At 42.6% G+C, this 20,993-nt stretch overlaps 1 protein-coding gene across 1 annotated transcript; it reads right to left on the bottom strand.

The window, feature by feature from the left end:
* Positions 1 to 1,529: 1,529 nt before the first annotated feature.
* Positions 1,530 to 18,636, bottom strand: ZBTB43 (zinc finger and BTB domain containing 43). The gene is made up of 2 exons (XM_035113503.2): positions 18,486 to 18,636; positions 1,530 to 9,888 (listed from the first exon to the last, which is right to left on the bottom strand). The coding sequence occupies exon 2, from the start codon at positions 9,874 to 9,876 to the stop codon at positions 8,485 to 8,487; it is 1,392 nt and encodes a 463-aa protein (XP_034969394.1). The 5' UTR covers positions 9,877 to 9,888; positions 18,486 to 18,636; the 3' UTR covers positions 1,530 to 8,484.
* Between the last annotated feature and the right edge of the window lie 2,357 nt (positions 18,637 to 20,993).

The raw sequence follows: 20,993 nt of genomic DNA on the forward strand, positions 1-20,993 counted from the left end.
GTAGCTGCCCATCTTTTTTTAATGTAGTAAACAAGCATTGGTGGTTGAGATGGCCCTCCTGTAAATACATTACTAATGTGTGGGGCCACTACCAACCTTGTGGGTGGGACATGATCATATGAGAGCACTGTGTGAGCTTATACTGCCATGTGGCCTATTGACCCAATAGGTGGTGCATATATAAGAGAATAATCACAAGGTGTCGTCTGCATACACGGGGAAAATCTGAAAAATGTGGATTCTAATACTGGTTTGAAATTTTACAGGCCGCATCCTCTCTCTCCAGGTCACATCCCTCACTAGCTCTGCTTTGCACTCCAAATATTTTTGCCTGGCTGGAATGTGTCATTTAACTAATAGTGAATATTGCTTGTCGGGAAGGAGGAGGGTGTGTAGAACCTAGCCTCCTGTACAAAGGGGGGAAAAAACACACTTCTTGGTGCAACGGACCTCAAGTGGAATTTTCCACAACAAGCATGTGCTGCAGATTTCTAATTTGTATTTGTCTTCCTTTTCTACAAAAATAAGCTAATTTAAATGGTTTCCATTTGGGGGTCCAAAGTTTATAAACTTATTCAAGCTGAGCATTATAATCATGAACTCTCAGTGACTCTGGTATCTCCAGGGACATGGAGGTTAGTAAGATCACAATTCATTTTGGCTTGGTGTGTACTTAAAAATCACTACAGTATTTATGTGGGTGTTACACTGTGAGTTTCTATGATGTGAGCTTTTTAGTATTTGTTGGAATAAGGTAATAAAATAATTCTGCTTTCCTATTAAAACTGGCATGTAGGGTAAAAAAGTTGTGCTATGCTCCAGAAATCCCTCTGCTTTAGGAAATGTGAACTGTACAGTATAAATAACTTTCACAACTGTCCAACGTGGTAGAATTTCCAAAGTGTCTCAGGTTCAGCCTGATTATGAAGCTTAAGGCAAAGATTTCAGACAGCTTCGAATTAATCATGTAGATATTTTCAGTAAGAAGGAAAGTAATGTTTCTAAACACATTACACCAGCTGAGAAATCACCAAAGGTCAGCAAGGCTAACCAAAAGGTTTGATGATGTTAACTAAGACCTCATTTCAATAGACCTTGTATGATGCTTCTGTGATTTGAAAAGTATTTATGGCCATATTCAGCAAGCAATATAATGCCACATTGATAATAGTACAATTAATCCTACCATGAACAGCCTAAGCTGAATTTTGCTTCAGGATTTGGTTATATCAACATCTAGGTCAAAACATTGACATGGTACTGAGAGAGGGGGTTCTTTTGTTTTAAATGTTTAAATGTGTACAATTTACATTTAATCCCTATTTTCTATAGGTTTTCTACATGCTAGACCTGAACACAATCACAAGAGATCATATATATATATATATATGTATGTATATATATATATATATATATATATATATATATATATATATATATGTATGTATATGTATGTGTGTATGTATATATATATATATATATATATATATATATATATATATATATAGCGCACACAATATCCCCTCTATGAAGAAACTTGGAAAGGGCACTGAATCAACGTGTTCACTATTTGAAAACTGTGTAGAGCAAGAAGGTTCTTATGCATTACTGTGGATTTAGCAAAGTGACCAGATTTAAGTTGAAGTTCACCCACTTTGTTTGGAAAGCAAACATTATTCTTGGTCCAGAGCACGGAATGTCAGTTATGACAGCTGTAGAGAGGGCAAATTGGTTGAGACTGGATATATCTTTTTAATGTTTTAGAAAGAAACTTCCAAATATGGATACCCTTACAAAATGGGGAGATTAAATTCCATTTGTTGTGACTACAGTGTTAAGTTATTTATCCTTATATTTCCCCCTGTACTCATTTGATCATTGATGAGTGGAACTGGACATCCTTCCTCGAGGACAGTCTTCATGTTGTTCACCACAATGGTATCACATTATTTTTGTGCATATCAGAAACCAGTTATCTGCCACCTTTCTTCCAACACATCGGCCACCTTGTGCCCTGCACCATCCCCCAAATTGTCCCAATGTGTTTGGGGAACCCCCAGAGCAGATTTAGTGGGCATGCAGGGGGCAAAGGGAGGTAACATTCCATTGCACAAGGAGAAACCTTGCACTGATGGAAAATTCACCATAGCGCAACGTCGAACATAAGCAAACGTCAAACATAAGCAACATAAGCACCCTCCCCAAAGAATCCTGGAAACTGTAGATTACCCCTCAAAGATCTAGTTTTCAGCAGCCTCAAACTACACTTCCTACGTATTTTTTTATATGGATTTGTGCTTTAAATGCATGGTGCATAAGCAGACAAAAGCCCATCTATTGCTTCTTTTCCTGATTTTCTCACCAGGCTCTGTACATAACACAAAAATACAACAAAGCAGCCATTCTGATACAAAATTTAGCACAAGCCCAGGCTTCAATTTCCATTTTAAGGTCACTCCTAATCAGAGGTGTTCCAGAGTGGTAGTCACGTTAGCTTGTTATAACAAAGCATCTTACAAGTTGTAACTTTCTTTCCACTTTGAGTCAGGTTTTTTTCCTTAAGAACTCACTTGATAGCCATATGTGACCTGGAATTCCATGTGGATGAAGGGTGCATTGGCCCAATCCTTCTCTGCCAGCCCATTTGGTTCCTGTGTTAGCCAAAAGAAGGAAAGTCCCCTCTTCTATGATTGCCATGGAAATATGGTACAATGGGTTTGATGGAGAGAAGACCAAGTGATCCATTCTTCCTCTGCCAGTCCAACTGGTCAACTTTTTTTTTTAGTAATCTAAGACTAGCAATCAGGGAGAAATTCAATTCTGTCTGCCCTTAAAGACAAACCTAACTTGCATTTTTTGAAACAAGCAATTGAAAATGCAGGTCACCTTTCAAAATTTGCACTTCTCCTAATTTTGCAATGCAGTTCTTCAGTTCCATCCTCCGTGACCAGCATGGAAATCAGGGTTGGTATTTTTCTGGAGGGAGGTGGTGGCAGGATAGTAACATTTGTTGGTGTATTTATAAGTCTAGCATAAGCTTTCACAGAACTTCTATCCCGCATCAAGTCCATTAAGCCACAATAAAGTTTTCAGGACCTATAATGTGTATTATCAAGTGCAATTATATTTTTGATAAATAAATGTAAAAATCCAGGGGGAAAAGACAGATAACATTTATTAAAACATGTTATACAAAAGACCAACAGACTCTTCTATAAGAAGAAAACAATGAAACAGTAATGTCACATAAAACCATGCTGTACATTATTAGGACAGCAATATTAAAAGAGAGATCAAATTATCCATCCTTTGCAATATAGGTGTAACAACTCACAGAAGATCAACAGGATATGAACTATAATATTACAAGTGACAATGCTTTTGAGGGGGATTTTTTTTAGAGGAACAAGAAAGGTTCACCTCACTCGCATATGAACAGTTACATTTATTTAAGAAATATAGTGGAGCCCAGAAGGGATAGTTGAAGAAAAGAAGCAGTGGCTGATGTAGGAAGCAGGTTTCAAGCAAAGAAGTATGACAATGACCCTGCTTTAAAAATAAATGTTAATATGCAATTCATTTTTCAACTCTGCTTTCAGGGCTCTAGCTGCTAGACCTAATGATTTTAACTATCCAAATTAAATAGAAATATTTGAATTAAAATGTGTATGCTTACAGAATGTATTAACATTCCACTACCAGATAAAAACAAATATTTTTTTAAAATAGACTCTTATATTTAGAAATAGTATCTGCCCTAAAACATTCAACACATAAGATTTGCCACTTTGAAGGGGTGGGGAATGCCAGAAGCAGTCTTTACAGTAAATCTACACTCTTTTCAACTTGTGAAGCATGCTGTGTTAGCAAAGTGTTGACAAATCACCCGTTAAGCACTCAGGGTCTGTGGTTAATACCTCTTAAAATCCTTTAAGGATCAGGAAGAACAGAGTTCCCAAACCCAGCAGTTTTAGCTTCACAAATCAGCACGAATATAGTAAAGGTAAAGAGACCCCTGACAGTTAAGTTTAGTCGCAGAGGACTCTGGGGTTGCGGCGCTCATCTCGGTTAAGGGAGCCAGCGTTTGTCTGCAGACAGCTTCTGGGTCATGTGGCCAGCATGACTAAACCGCTTCTGGAGAAACCAGAGCAGCGCACGGAAACGCCGTTTACCTTCCCGTCGGAGCGGTACCTATTTATCTACTTGCACTGTGTGATTTCGGACCACCAAAAGCTATAATGAAATAAAGTGATATCCCATCCTAGTTGCCCTTTTCAAGACTCAACTCCCACCTGCACTATAAAGCAAAATCAGTATCATACCACTTTAAAGAGTCCTGGCTTCCCCTAAAGAATTCTAGGTTAACAATCAATCCCTCTTCCCATAGAATTCCAGGAATTGTAGTTTTATGAAGGGAATAAGGGGTCTTCTAATAACTCTCAGCACCTGCAATCAATGACAGTTCCCAGGATTCTTTGGAAGAAGCCATAACTGTTTAAAGTGGTATGATGCTGTTTTAAATCTATGGTGCAGATGGGGCTTTACTTCAAGTGTATCCAAGGGCTTTTTCTCCCCACTTCCCATCCTTATCCTGGCGGTCTTCTATGTTGTCTGGGGCTGACTAGAGTTGTAGTCCAATACGTCTTGAGATACATCTTGAGAGCACAAGGTTGGGGAAGGTTGCTCTAAAAGTGAAGGATGTCCCTGATATCAAAGCATTCTATACAGTTCCAAAGTCGTGTTTCATTTTTTAATATAAGTCACATAAAGTACCCCAAATATGACAAGGATGGTAGTAGCATAAACTTTTTACAGATTTGTTGGCAAGGCATCATTAGTTATCACTTCCCTTATTAATAAAGGAAATTTAAGATAGCATGGTGGTAATTTATATTGCTCTTTCATCCCTCTTATGCACAAAATTATGGGCCCATGAACAGAACTGTTGGGAGGTGTACAAATTCCAAGCTTTGGGCCTAACCTTTCCCAGTAGCTACTTGTGGTGGAATTTCCCACACAACCCAATAGTAAGGGCCAAAGAATAATGACCAGTCAACTATGTGTAAGCCAGTCAATTTGGAACTGCCGCCATCATGCCCATTTTCTGAACTGGCTCAGGATTGCAGTCCAAGTTCCTGGAGAGAATACCCCCCCCCCCCGGATGTATTTAACACTGAAAGTGAAAATGACAGTATTCACACATCATGGTGAACCATACTTAACCTATAGCTCCTGATTTACTCCTCCATTAGCACAAGTTAAGAGCAAGAAACCACAATCTCTGGTTTAACATTATGACTGAATAGCAGAACGTGATTTGTTTTGCTCCAAAACAAACCACAAAGTGAAACTAAGGTTTTTTGTTGGTTTACCAATCATAGTCTTGGTTGGAGCAAATCAAGACAGGTTGACATACCACTAAGCCAAGGGGAGAAGCGAAGCAGGTGCCACTGGCTTACCATGACATGAGAACCGGGCTTACACTCCAGTAGGAAACCCCTAACCATCTTACCTACATATCAAAGCTTTGTAGTAAGTTATTCAAAAACTGTTCCTAAACTCAATTGACCTCTGTATATCCTGTCCAGAGAAGGCATCAAGCTAATAGAGGGAGATAATCCAACCAAGAAGTCTACATGCAGGCTTGAAGGAACTCTGGTTTGGAGTAGGGTTGCCAGGCCTCTGCTCCAGTGACTCTTGTAGCTGCTTAACATGCAACATTTAAACAGGTGAGGTTTCCCCACTCCCAGTTCTCCATTGCAGAAAAAGCTTTGCCTGCTTAAATGCGTCACACCAAGAAGCAGTTAACAGCACAATAGCAGGGCAGGTAGAAAATGTTAGTAGTCAGAATGGGGCAGGTTGAGCCTTCCTTCCATTTGCTATGGCTAGATTGGCAGCACAGAGGAAAAGTTTGAGTGAGGTCACAGCATAAGGAAAGCTGAGAAATGCTGCGGGGAGCAGTAAGAAGTACAGGCCCTCTTTTCCCTAACAGAGCCCAAAGGACAGGAGCAGGGAACATTTGAGCTACAACTCCAATCAGCCAGCAACCATGGCCAATGGTCAGGGATGATGGGAGCTGGAGTCCAAGTTTCCCCACACCTGCTGTAGAAGTTTGCAAATAAAATGGCTTCCTGGAGATTCTAAGGCAATAAGGATTTTTTTAGAAAAAAGAAAAAAGAAGAAGAAGAAGACAAAACTAAAAGCAGACCCTTAGGATCAGTTCTTCTTACACAAACCCCAGACCCTGTGCTCATATAAACCAAAAGCTTCTTTTCAATATAAAATTTCAAGATTGAAGACAAGGAAAAATTTGAGCAGACAACATGAATAAGAAAACAAACCAGAGGGAATATATATATATATCTATCTTGGAAGTTCTAAAAAACATTTATAAATGGTTTTTGTTTTGTTTTTAAATACAAAGTGCTTCTATACATTTAGCAGGTTACAGTGTTAGCAAGAAGATCCCTGTTGGGTTAACTTGTTTGGTAGGGTTCAAGTTAGTGACAGTCATTTCCACCCTGGTGTGCTGCTGAGCTCATCTAAGCAGGGAGAACAGCAGATTATTTGTTGTTGCAAGTGCCAACAACAGAAATATCATAAGTGTGGATTACCTATGACTGAGGGGGGAAAGATATATATAAAAAATTGATATTGTGTTGATTTAGAAAAGCTTTTAACATTTCTTGTAAGTAAAAGCCATTAAATAGCTCACCAAATGAGAAGTTGCAGCACTACAACCTTACCAAACAACCAAACCCATATTTGTGCCAGAAACTCATATTCCAGGCCAGCTTATCACATGAAAAGTTTGTTTAAACTCTGTAGTTAAGGGAAGAGGGTAACAACCCCTGAAATGTTTGCTTTCCTAGGTGAATATGCACAAGGTCCACCAATCTCCCCACATTTTTTTCTATTCAGGCTGAAGTTTTTTTGGGGGGGGGGGGGAAACGACATGCCTTGCCACTAGCAAGCCTCCTTGGCACTGGCAGAGTATTCTGTTAAGGAAACACCTCATTTGCCAATCAACATATATGACAACCTCTGTCCACAGCAAATATAGGGGATTTCTGCCCCCCCCAATTACTATCAAACAGCAGCACAAATGCTTTGACCGTTCCGAGTTTCTTGTGCATTCACCCTGTAGTTGGGGTGACAAAAGGAGTGGGAAGGAAGGAATATAACAGCAGTTCTAGTTTTTAAATTTTATAACTACTTGTGGTTACAAAAAAAAAAAGTATCCAGTGTTTAAAAATTCTTCCTTCACAGAGGATAAGAATCATGTTCCGAAATCCACAAGCTGCTTCCAGGTTTGGAGATATCTGCACAGCACCGTTGGGGAGCATCCAGCAAGAGTCATTCTTTGATTCTTAATCATCAAGCAGCTTCCTTAGGGAGTGAAGCAGAGTACGTTCCTTTAGAGCTGTTTCCCCAGCCTCAGTCCCTCATGCCTCCCCATCTGAGTTAAGTGAGGAGATCAGTACCAAAAGTGTTCATTGCAAACTGTGACACAGAAATCAGTACATTGGATTTTGTTCTCCGAAGTCTTGGTACCTAACCAACACTTCCCAAAGAAAATACCCCCAAAAAATGAAAAAATGAAAAAATGAAAACTGGACAGATGCCTGCCTGGAATCTCAAGTGCCAGGAAAAAAGAGCATTTTAATCTCCAACTGGGGAGCAAAGATGATACTCACTATTGTGGCAGCCAAAAGTGCAGACTGGCTAGCTGTATGAGGCACAACAGGGAGAGGGGTTGAGGAGTTGGAGAGAGATGAGGTTATAGTTTAATCAGTATCTATATAAAGTGTCCATCACAAAATAGCCAACTGCTTTACAAAAGAATTAAAAAATAAGCATGAAGCAGAATCACTCTGCCAAGATAAACAGAGCCAGTCAATGGAACTCAAAGTCTGACTGATTAAAAAAGCAGCCGCTTGTTAAAGCTGTCGGCCCCTGAAAGTTGTCTAGCAACTTGTGTTAAAGTATCTATAATTGCCCCTTTGGTTCAAAAATGGTAACTGCTCATATATCTATTTGGCTAAACAAAATCACAAGGACTTCTGAACATGGGACTACAGTCATCCAACCAAGGCGCTCAGGATGTGCAGCTATCTATATGCAGACTCACTGAGAGCAGAGAACACTAATGAGATGAGAGGGAACCCCTCTCCTCAAGTGCTACCAAAACACAAAGAATAATAAATAGCAATAATTATAATTACACTAAAGTACCGCCACTCAAACTTGCCTCCTTACTTGTAGTCTGGGCAGAATTCCCTGCTTGCCTCCACAGGTGATCCCACTTGTGCTATAGGATTTTATTTTAAACAAAACCATCCAGAATCTCAGCAGCGTAGTACATGGCACACTCTATGTAACATATACATTCTGTGTTACTCTATGATGCAGTTATATAATCTGGTTCTCTCTGCCTTTTCCCTTCCCATACACTTTCCCCGCCCCACTGCCTGGCATCTGTTTTCAATTCATCTCAGTAGTGTTCTGCTCCACCTTACAGGCTTGGTATGACTTTGTACAAGACGTTACATGCCGATGAAAACTGTCCCTCCACATGAACCTCTTCCCGCAAATGTTGCACTCATAAGGCTTGATGCCTGTGTGAATTTTCATGTGGCCAACAAGGTGGTGCTTCATTTTGAACTTCTTACCACACACGCCACAACCGTAAGGCCGCAGGCCGAGGTGCATGCCCATGTGGCGGTCTCTCTGGCTTTTGTGGGTAAAGCTTTTGCCACACTGGCAGGGGTAAAGTTTGTCAGCTGTAGAGAACCCAGACAGGGCATTTTCTTCCTTGATCCCTGAGGGAACGTCCATGCTATCTCCATAACCTGCAGCAACCCCAGCATCCTGTCTCTGAAGGCTGAGTGTCCCATCGGCCCTTTCCCCAGAAAACTCTTCCATGGAAGAGCCATAGAAGTCCACTTGCTCATCGTAATTGCTTTCATTGGCTTGCTCGCCAAACTCTGTCTCCATCTTTTTTTCACTGACACGAAGGTCTTCGGGGCCAGACGTCGGGACAGAGTGGCCCACCTGAATGGCATTCATGGATTCAGACACCTGCTGCTCATCGTAAGGGCCGTGCACCTCCACCCCTTCGCAGTCCTGAACAAACCTCTCTGTCTTCACATGGATCCACCGCTTGTGAGACATGATGCTCGGTTTGCTGTAAAGGGGCCTGGCATACTGATATTCAGCACTGTCGCTTGCTCCTTCCTCTCCATCCTGGCTTGTCATCCCTGTGCTCAGACGGTCATGTTCCGTTGAAGAATTGCTGGGGAGATACTCATGTTCTGTGAGTTGAGACAACAGTTCATCTTTCGAGCTTTCCTCTTCAGTTTCACCATCCTGTACTTTGTGGAAGTCTGCCTGCCCCACAGATCCTATCTCAAAGCTCTCCACCAGGCCATTGTAGTTACTGCTGCTGGGGGACTGGTGGTCACTGGCACGATTCAACTTTTGACAAAGAACGGAAGGGTTTCCTTCCAGCACCTCAGTGCATTTGTCTACCACGTGCCACATCTGAAGGAAGCTTGCTGCTGTGAGGTAGCTGACGATCTCTGGCGCAGGCATCACCAGGCGCCCAGTGTAAGTTGAGAGAAGGATGTTCTCAAACACTCTGGGGTTCATGACGTCAGGCAGAACAATCCGTCGACTGTTTTTCAAGAGCACTTGATCACAGAAGTAAGGGGAGCTGGCTGCCAAGACAGCTTTGTGGGCTCGGAACAAATGTCCCTGAACAACAATAGAAACATCACAGAGCTGCCCTTGCTGGCGTTGCTGGTTCAGCTTCTGCAAAATGGTGCTACAGAAGTCAGGGAACTCCACTCTGAAAGAATTTGTTCCAGGCTCCATTTCATCAGTGTGCTGCAAGAGAAAATGAACATTGGTTTTCAAGACTATGAAAGTGGACCCAACTTTGCAAATAAATAAATCCCCCCAAATGTATTAGCACACATGCGCGCGAGCACACAAACACACAGAGGAAGAGAGACTTTTATAAGCCTTTCATGTCCATTTCTGTCATTCTGAAAACCTGAAAGAAACAACTTTCTCTATGAGTTTTCAAAATTTGGATCCAATTGCGACCTGCCATAAATGAATGGCTATTTGCAAACTTGAAGCAGACTTTCTCCATCTCCACTTTTCAGTACAGTGGTACCTCTGGTTACGAACGCTTCTGGTTACGCATGCTTCTGGTTACAAGCTCTGCTTGTAGTTGCTCCTGACTGCAAACTTTGCCCTGGGATGCGAGCGGAAGTCGTGCAGTGGGAGGCGCCATTAGCGAAAGCATGCCTCAGGATAAGAACAGACCTCTGGAACGAATTAAGTTCATAACCAGAGGTACCTCTGTACTGCAAGCTTTTGTATACATAAAATATTTTCATCCCAACTGTCTTTTAGCAGTCAAAGATTAGGAGAGGGCAGACCCACTTAAATATTACGAGTTCTGAGCCCTTTGGGATGGGTCAGGCTAGAAACCCAAATAAATACATAACTATGCACCAAAGATTCTCACAAGCATGCACCCATGAAAGGACTATAAACTTCAGTGGAAGCTTTAGTGGTAGCAATAGTAACACAAATGCTCAGAAGGGTCAAGGGCAGACTTTGCCAACCTACTGCCCCTCCAGATGTTTTGAACTACAATCTCCTTCCAATAGCTGTTGTTGTTGTTTAGTCGTTTCCGACTCTTCATGACCCCATGGACAATAGCACGCCAGGCACTCCTGTCTTGCACTGCCTCCTGCAGTTGGTCAAACTCATGTTGGTAGCTTCGAGAACACTGTCCAACCATCTCGTCCTCTGCTGTCCCCTTCAAGGTCAGAGATGATAGAAGTTGTAGTCCAAAATATATTGAGGGCACTGGGCTTGGAAAGGCTGATCTTGGAGACAGCTTGGAGATAGGGCATGGGGAGAAAAGCCACTATTTCTAAATGTCTACATCATATTTTATTGGCACTCCAAGGGGAACTTGGGAGCTGGGGTTTCCTCAGCCCTGATCTGCATCTCTCTCAAATTACAGGTGCTGTACAATCTGATACTAGAAACACTCTAAGTATATATAACAGAAGAAAGCAGATCTCAATTCTTGTTTCCATCCATATTAAACCCTCAAACCTTTACTTTAAGAAAGGCAGTATAATGCATGGGATCTGCACAGAATACAAGTAGCTGAGGCTAATTAAGATTAGGATTAAAGGTTGGTTTAACATCTTAGAATGGGTAAAGATCTTCTCTGATTCTGAGAATCTAAGATCTAAGCCCTGCAGTGGCCCTGTGCTGTCAGAGTGGCACACAGGACAAGAGTAGTACAGGGGTACCCAGTTTATTGCCTTTCAAAAGTTACAGACTACCGCGCCCATCATCCCTTTCAATAGGCCTTGCTGGCTGTCACTGTTGGGTGCTATAGCCCAGAAGAATGGAGAGGCACCCCGCTGGCTATTGCTGGATTAGGGTAAAGCCTGCTAGTCAACTGACTGGTCAATTATTGTCATATTTCCAAGAATGAAACTATAAACAGCTTATCTTATTTGTTTTGTTAAAGCCTTTTGCTTGTTAGCAAGAGAAGGAGTGAGGGGCACCTTTGTCCCCTAGCAGTCTGAAACAAACAGCAGTTGGAGCAGCTTCTCCCATTTGACACCTGATATGTCACTGCAGTGTCTCCAGACACAGTTGACAGAGCAAGTTTGTTTGCTGTTGCTCCAGAGGATAGGGACTCAACAGGTTCAAATAACAAGGAAAGGGACTTTGACTAAATGTTAGTAAAAATGTCCTGACTTTATAAACTGCTTGGCTTATAATCTAACATTCTGCCTGGGAAGATGGTGGCCCACAATTCACAGCTCACAAGGACAAATATTAACAATTAAAAGAAAAGTTACAGGTAGGTAGCCGTGTTGGTCTGAGTCGAAGCAAAATAAAAAAATTCCTTCAGTAGCACCTTAAAGACCAACTAAGTTTATATTTTGGTATGAGCTTTCGTGTGCATGCACACTTATCAACAGTGTGTATCTGAAGAAGTGTGCATGCACACGAAAGCTCATACCAAAATATAAACTTAGTTGGTCTTTAAGGTGCTACTGAAGGATTTTTTTTATTTTAATTAAAAGAAAAGTTTAAGATTATGATTAAAAATTTAGGCACTACGCTAAAATCAATATCTGATGTCATTATAAAAAATTCTTATAACTATAAATAATCTGCTAACATTCCATTCCGTCTCTTGTACGAGAGGACGGCTGTTAGGAATTTAGCAACCTGTAGAGTAATATAAGGATCCACATCTTGAAGAACCCAGGCAAGCTGTAGGTCAACTGGTTTGTCAGCCATAGGCTGGATTATGGAATTTAGTATACTAGCACGAGCCGAACTGTACATAGGGCAGATAAACATAACATGATGTAAAGATTCAGATGTTTTAATTTCACAAGCACACATTGAAGAGACTTGGCCCTTAGTAAATCTATGTCTCAGCACGTTTGTTGGAAAAACATTGAACCTAGATTTAATGAAGGCATATCGGTGAGACGCGGCCGTAAGCGATGTTAAATAGGACGGAGCACGGTAAATATGCCGAAATTTAACAGCGAGCATACTCCACCACCAGCTAAGAAATTTTGGTATAGCTCTGCATCATCCAGCCTTTGATTTATACACCTTTTTGCCGCATTTAGATCCAGTTTGAGCAATTCAGTGGGTGAGATCTCATAGGACAGCAATTTGGCATGGAGTTTTCCTGACCACAAATTTGTGAAGCCATCCCGAAGATGGTGGCCTTTTATTTTATTTAAAAAAGCCTAGAAAGGGCATATTAATGATGTGTAACGGGATTTTCCACATGAGAAGGGGGGTTGCACTGGATGACCTCTGAGATCCCTTCTAACTCTGTTTCTATGAGAGCATAAAGATGCTGTTCATGTTTTATAAGCCTAGTATTATTTTTTGTAAATCAGTGTTAAGTAACAAGTGGGTATTGCAACAAAAAGTTGCAGGGTATCTTTCCCCCCTTTCCATGAGTGTTTCTGTTCAGGTTTCCAGCCAGCCAGCCAGCGCTTCCTCCAGGATTTTCTAAACAGAAAAGGCAGGTGCTGGCAGCATGAAGCTGCAAGACAATTACTTGTCATGACACCTAAAGTTCACATCTTAGGAGTAAGTACTAAAAAAAGGAAAACAACAACAACAACAGTATATCAGTTTAGCACCTTTTTTGATTTTGGGTGCATAAGTTTTAAATTGAGGTCTATCAAGCTCAAGAGAAATCTGCCAAGTGTTAAATCAGAAACAAATATAAAAACTTGCAAGGAAAAAAAGAATCCAATCCAATGAGTTCTGAAATAGATTTGCCCCACTGAAGCAATAAATTATATAAAAGGAAACAGGGCTTAGGTTCAGGACCTGTGCTGAGAAGCCTTTGGAAGCTGGGTTTGGCTTCCGTTCCCTGTCCCTGCTTTATCGGTCAACATCGCATTGGCTTATATAGCAAAATGGAACTTTATTATGAAGTTAAGCTAACAATCCCTTAGTATTAAAAAGAGAAACTAAAAAGCTCTTCTTTTTTATTTATTTTATAACACCGTTGGTGCTTGATCATAGAATCATAGAATTGGAAGAGACCACAAGGTCCATCCAGTCCAACCCCCTGCCAAGCAGGAAACACCATCAAAGCATTCTTGACATATGCCTGTCAAGCCTCTGCTTAAAGACCTCCAAAGAAGGAGACTCCACCACACTCCTTGGTAGCAAGGATAATTAATTAATTAATTATTATTATTATTTAGAGTCCACCCATCTGGCTGGGTTCCCCCAGCCACTCTGGGCAGCTCCCAACAGAATATTAGACAGAATAAAACTTCAACTGTTAAAAACTTCCCTAACATTATCCAACATAGTTCGCAAAGAGAGCATGAACAGGTAACCCAGATATAAATGGTAAAACCACTAGAAATCAGAAGAAAACACACACACGCATCTTAACTTTTGGGGCCTGGGGGCACATTTGGAAATCTAAGTAACTAAGAATGGGAAAGGACAGGGGGCTTGACAGGGGCTTTGGGCAGTGTCTGAGGGCACCGTGTTGGAGAACCGAGAAGTACACAATCAGAACCACCAGCCAAGTGTGCATCCAGAGTCCCTCAAAATCTATGGGAACCTGAAACCTATACATCATGGCCCCAGAGTCCAAACATGTGAGCATATGTGGCCTAACCCTGCAGTCACCAACCCTAAGGATAGAGGAAACCATGGCTGTGGCTTTGGGACTGATTGTTTGGCCCATGGTCATCAGAAAACTAGTTGCTGATCAGGGCAAGCACCTTAACTATATCACTTTTTAAAAAAAGAAAAAGAAAATAGCACTTTAAATATTTATTTATATTTATTTACTCATTCACTTCATGGAAACATTCGTGTCCCTCTTCCACCCAAGCATGATGCTCAGAGCACCTTACAGATAAAACTGAAGCTCAATCTAACTCCTCTCCCACTATAACCACTGGATTACATGAATCAACTTTATCGGCCTTAAACTTTTGCATGCCGTGTCTCACAAACTACACCCCCCCTCCACTTGAAACTTGCTGACTGAGTCTTAGCGGACCACTTAATAATTTTTCTGGCTGTTGTAGCAATTATAATGCACCTTGCCAAATATTGTATGATTTTTTAAAAAATTGCATTTTTATCACCGGTTTTATTTCTTGCATAGTTGCACTTTATTGTATATCAGTTTCGCCCCCAAATAATTCAAATTGTGATACAATAAAACACAATATAAGAATTAAAGAATCAATAAAAATACAATTTAAAATCAATATAAATATCTAATGCACTGGTATGCCACCTCCCACCTTCAACCAGAAATCCACAAGACGTGCCGGGGACCATCAGAATGAAGCTTGTGGATGGACCGCAGTTTGGAAACCCCCAATTTGATAGAAGGCTTCACTCACCCATTTCTTTTTCATGTGGCCTATTTTTAAAACTACTCCCTGCTATAAGCATAAGCCACACAACAGAAGGCATGGTTTATTGGTGATGCTACACCTAGGTCTCAGATTGCAGACATGTATGAGAAACAGGGGATTTAAGGAACAGAGGCAGAGCAAGTAATGACTACTCTAATGTCACAGGCAGACAAACTCTAAGCAGTTCTGAATGCGTTAAGAGCATCTCTGAGGTGGAAAGGAACTTGGCTCTGTTGAAAAAGCACCTGTTGCCATAGCAACAGCAACTTGCTAGATCATGAGAAAGTGCTTATGGCTTTTCCAAAGCAAAAATAAATAAAAATAAATAAATTAAATAAAAGTGCCAAGAGAAAAGGCAGCCCAGTAAAACAAGATGAATAATTCAGAGTTTTGCTTTGGTAGTGATGGGGATCCCATTAAAATTAAAAGATAACAAACAGCAAAACTCTTCTCACTGTCACAAGACATGTTGTTGGTCACTACATTAAATGCCTTTTAAAAAGGATTAGCCAAAAGCATGGAAAAGCAGAGGTCTATCAATCCCTCTAAGCAAGGATGGCTATTTAGAACCTCCATATTCAAAGCTAATATATCTCTAAATAACAGGGGCTGGGGTAGAGCTATTGATCTTATGCTCTGGTTAAGGGCTTCCAGAAGTATCTGGTTAGCCACTGCAGGAAGCAAGATGGTGGATTACAGCCAATGCTTTTCAGCTTTGGGTCCTTATATGTTGGACAACAACTCCCATCATTCTACAATTCCCATTGGCTAAAATAGCTGGGGATGATGGGAGTTGTGTAGTTCAACCTTATCTGGGGACCCAGGGTTGAAGAACAGTGAATTAGGTTTTGGGATCTGGCAGGGCTTTTCTTATGGGAGAGATTTGTGATTTTTTAAGAATTAGTAAAATGACCACATAACAATGCTAGAGACTAGTTGAGAAATCTGGGGAAACAAACTGAAACTGTATGATTTCTTGAAAACTAAAACGGATGCATTCCAGGAAGACTTGATGGATATGTAAGAGTAAGGAAGGCAAGGGGATCACAAACTAGCAGTCCAAACAAACCCAGCACTTGTATCCCAAACATACACATCAAATGGGACCATGGATCCCCATGAGCTTTGCTCTCCTCCCCCCCTCAGGGAAGGGAAATGTAGTTCTCATCACCTCCCCAATTAATATAAAGCAGCCTTTGCCAACCTTATTTCCTCCAGATGTTTTCAACTACAACTTCTCATCTGCTGTTGACACAAAACAGCAGAGTGAGTAAGAGACTGAGCTGTGAACTTGAAGCTTTCCAGTTCAAATCTTACCAAAAGCCAGACAGCTATAAGTATTTCACTGTTCTCCCAACTTCAGTCAAACCTCTGTTTGCAATATGGAGATAATGCTGAGGTCCACCTTTTAACTGAGATACCTCATGCATACAGTACATGATTACTCAGAATAATTTAGCTGGGATTGTGGTATACAGCCACAGTATTACTAACACCCAACACTTTCTGGGGAGCAGCTTAATATTAAATAGAAGCCCCAGTGGCTTGGATAAGAGGTTCATCTAGTCCAGCTTCTGCTTCCAGAGTAAGAAAAAAGAAAAAAGAGGGAGGGAGGGAGAAGAGGCATTAGCTCTCAAGGAGAAAACCTCAAAAGTGCATAGGAATCAGATTTTACAAGGGCTCGCTGTGTTTTTAGACACAACAAAACCAACTGCTTCAGAGGAACTGCTTAAGCAGCCTTGCATACTACATGATAAAAAGTTCATTGCTACATGATAAAGGTTACTTTATCAGATAGCATGCAACACTGTTTAAGCAGCTCCTCTGCAGAAGCTAGTTTTGCTACCTCAAGGAAGAGTCTCTTGATTCAAAGTGCATGAGCACTAAAAGTAATTATTACACACCTCTCGCATTTCCAACTTTTTGAGAACCAGAAGGCCTCCATAGATCCAGTTGTTAGTGGCGAGTGACCCCAGCCCAATGGTAAGCAGGAGGCAAATCAGTACTCCAGAAGTCTCATTTCCACTGCAACAACAGGAAACGCTTCTGAGCAGCTGTTTCTTACCTCCCCAAGCCCTTCATGCTACTGCAAATAATGAGGAAGGGCTGTGGCTCAGCAGCAGAGCACTTGCCTCAAATGCAGGAGGTCCCAGATTTAATCTTCAGATAGGGACTGGGAACGTTCCCTGCCTGAAACCCCAGTGCCAATGTAAATCAACCCCAGATATTGTTTGATCACAATTCCCATCCTTCCTGACCATTAGCCATGTAGGCGGAGGGTGATGGGAACTGCAGTCTAGAGTCTGTGGACCCAAGGTTGGAAAATACTGGTGCAGACAATAACCAATTGACAAAGTAAGTACCCCTATAGAAAGGGAAGGGCCGTAATTCAGTTCAGTGGACATAGCATCTGCTTTGTATGCAGAAGGTCCCAGGCTCAATCTTTGGCATCACCAGGTAGGCCTGGGATGTTCCCCTTTCTGAGGACCTGAAGAGCTGCTGCTAGTCAACCAATGGTATGCTTAGTATAAGGCAGCTCCATGTGTTCCTAATGGGTGGCTAATGATGGACTCTGTTGCTTGGCCCAACAGGTTGCTTCTCAGCAACAAGGCTCCATTAAAGAACCAGGACTAATAACTCTTCCCTAAGTCATAGCCAGTGAGATGCCCCCTCCTAGACTAAATTTAGAAGTTCAGAAGAACAAGATAGAAAAGACCTGCTGCTGCACCCACACAAATTGCTTCCTCCATCCCACATCAATATCCTAGACATAGGTAGCCTGATTGGGGACACTTAATTTAATTCTCAGGATTAAGAATTTACATCCCACACCAAGGAAATGAAGGAGGACACTCTTCCCTGTTGGTTTCCCCCACCTAAATGCCTAACATGATAAGAGTCAAATTCTTAGTCTTCTGTCTATTCTGATGTGGCAGCAGCTGCCTAGGATTCACAGGTAGGCAGGAGGTTCTTACCACCACCCACTACCCAATCCTTTTACCCAGGCAAAACAAATATTGAACCTGAGCTCTACCACATGCACAGGCACATGTTCCGCTGCTGAACTGTGGCATTCGAGATAGACTGCTTATGGGCAGGGAGCATCCATAATAGATGCACCCTTTTCTCGTTAGCCAGACTAAACATGCACACACCACAGAAATGATAATACTAATAAAAATGACATCAAGGAGAAAACTCTACACCACTGCTTCGCACCCCACCCGAGCAACATTGCTTTCAGAGGTAGACTACCTCTGAACAAGAGGGCTCCATTAAAAAAATAAAATCAAATGACATATCTTCCCCCCCACTCCCCCCCCATTAGTGTTATTTCACGAAAGCTCATACCAATGACAAACTTAGTTGGTCTCTAAGGTACTAGTGGAAGGAATTTTTTTATTTTGTTTCCACAGCATCGTTATCTACACTTCTCAGGAATTCTCACCCCCACAAAAATAAATAAATACTGGCCTGATGGACAGGAGAAACCCTCACCTGACCAGGGGGAAGGAGCCTCGGAGTGGGGCGGCGGGCGCTCCTCTTTCACATGGTGGACGAGATATCCGCGATTCTCCTCCTCTTGCTGCTCTCGCAGCTCCGCATCCTCTCCTCCAGCAGCAAGCAAACCAGACCCGGAAGCGTGAGTGCCTGCCTTCTTTCTCTTCCTCTATCGTACATCCGCTTCCAGGTCACGTGGCGGGAAAGAATTATTCCCCCCCCCCCGCGCGCCGGTAACCATAGAGCAGGAGGTGGGAGGAGGTAGAGAGTGTTCGACCACAGAGTCGGGCCATTCCGAGGGAAAGCGGGAAAGGGGCTATGTGGCTCTTGAAGTCATTCGGCATGCTTATCCCGCCTTTATTTCAAGGAGCTCAATCAAACGTCTGGGCGGGGGGTGGGGGTGTAGCTGTATCCTTGCAGGTGTTGCTGGACTACAACTCCCACTGCCCCAGCCAGTATGGGCTGCGGCCGGGGGTGATGGGAGTTGTAGTCCAGCAGCCTCTGGCAATGGGGCGGGGTGAGGAGGACCGCTCAAGTTCCCTATCAGCGATGCGATTTCGTCAGGTCCGATATTTTGCAAGGTGGTCCGCTGTTGTCTAAATGGAAAGCTAATAAATAAAAGTTAAGTCACTTGCCAATTTAATTTCTGCCCCCTCCCCCTCGGCCCACAAATAAATCGCATGAAATAAGAGTTAGAAAGAGCTGCGTTCCTTTGTCGCAGCTTCTCTAGAAGACTACACACGTAGAGCAGATAGGCCCGCCCATCAGATAGACACCTGCTCTTGATGGGGTTACACTTCCTCTGAAGGAGGGGGGGTATGTAGCTTGGGGGTCCTCCTGGAATCTTTGCTGTGTCATTTGAGGCTCAGGAGTGCCTTCCATCAGCTTTGACTGGTGGCCCAGCTACGCCCCTATCTGGACAGAGACAGCCTAACTACTGTTGTCTATGCTCTGGTAACCTCTAGGTTACATTAAAGGTAAAGGTAAAGGTACCCCTGACTGTTAGGTCCAGTCGCAGACGACTTTGGGGTTGCACACTCATCTTGCTCAATAAGCCGAGGGAGTCGGCGTTTGTCCACAGACAGCTTCCGGGTCATGTGGCCAGAATGACTAAGCCGCTTCTGGCTAACCAGAGCAGCTCACGGAAACACCTTTTACCTTCCCACCAGAGCGGTACCTATTTATGTACTTGCACTTTGAGATGCTTTCGAACTGCTAGGTGGGCAAGAGCTGGGACCGAGCAACGGGAGCTCACCCCATTGCGGGATTCGAACTGCTGACCTTCTGATCGGCAAGCCCTAGGCTCTGTGGTTTAGACCACAGCGCCACCTGCATCCCAGGGGTGTAGCGCGCCACCCATGGCATGGTATGCGTCCTGGGGTGTGGCACACCGCCTGCGGGTGCAAAGCACCCATCGCGGTGGGTGTGTGCGGCATGTGTCCGGGGGGATGGCTGCGATGGTACCCCCCTCCCCAATGGTGCTGGGGGCGGTGCACTCCCCCCGCCCCCCCCCCCATTCCTCCACCAGTGATACCAAGGCCCTTCTTCGTGTGCCGCCTCCTTGAGAGGTCCGGAGGGTGGCAACACGAGAACTGGCCTTCTCTGTGGGGTTCCCCGTCTGTGGAATGCTCTCCCCAGGGAAGTTCGTCTGGCTGCTTCATTATACACCTTAAGGTGCCAGGCAAAAACGTTCCTTTTTAACTAGGCCTTTGGTTGATCTGATTGACATCCTATGCGCTTTTAATATGTGGTTCTTTTTTGGGTGGGATTGTTATTGGGTTGTTGTTTTTCTTTTGATTATATATATTGTGGTGTTTTATGTTGCAAGCTGGATTTGAAAGGGGCAGAGGAACCAGAGACCAAATAGCAAACATGTGCTGGATTATGGAGAAAGCTAGAGAGTTCCAGAAAAACATATACTTCTGCTTCATTGACTATGCAAAAGCCTTTGACTGTGTCGACCACAGCAAACTATGGCAAGTTCTTAAAGAAATGGGAGTGCCTGATCACCTCATCTGTCTCCTGGGAAATCTCTATGTGGGACAAGAAGCTACAGTTAGAACTGGATATGGAATAACTGATTGGATCAAAATTGGGAAAGGAGTACGACAAAGTTGTATATTGTCTCCCTGCTTATTTAACTTATGTGCAGAATTCATCATGCAAAAGGCTGGACTAGATGAATCCCAAGCCAGAATTAAGATTGCCGGAAGAAATATCAACAACCTCAGATATGCAGATGACACAACCTTGATGGCAGAAAGTGAGGAGGAATTAAAGAACCTTTTAATGAGGGTGAAAGAGGAGAGCGCAAAATATAGTCTGAAGCTCAACATCAAAAAAACCAAGATCATGGCCACTGGTACCATCACCTCCTGGCAAATAGAAGGGGAAGAAATGGAGGCAGTGAGAGATTTTACTTTCTTGGGCTCCTTGATCACTGCAGATGGTGATAGAAGTCACGAAATTAAAAGACGCCTGCTTCTTGGGAGAAAAGCAATGACA

Source organism: Zootoca vivipara, chromosome Z, assembly GCF_963506605.1.
Source record: "Zootoca vivipara chromosome Z, rZooViv1.1, whole genome shotgun sequence".
Taxonomy (NCBI): domain Eukaryota; kingdom Metazoa; phylum Chordata; class Lepidosauria; order Squamata; family Lacertidae; genus Zootoca; species Zootoca vivipara.

Coding starts and splice junctions, on each gene's coding strand:
- ZBTB43 (XM_035113503.2), bottom strand. CDS start 9,876: ATGGAGCCTGGAACAAATTCTTTCAGAGTGGAGTTCCCTGACTTCTGT.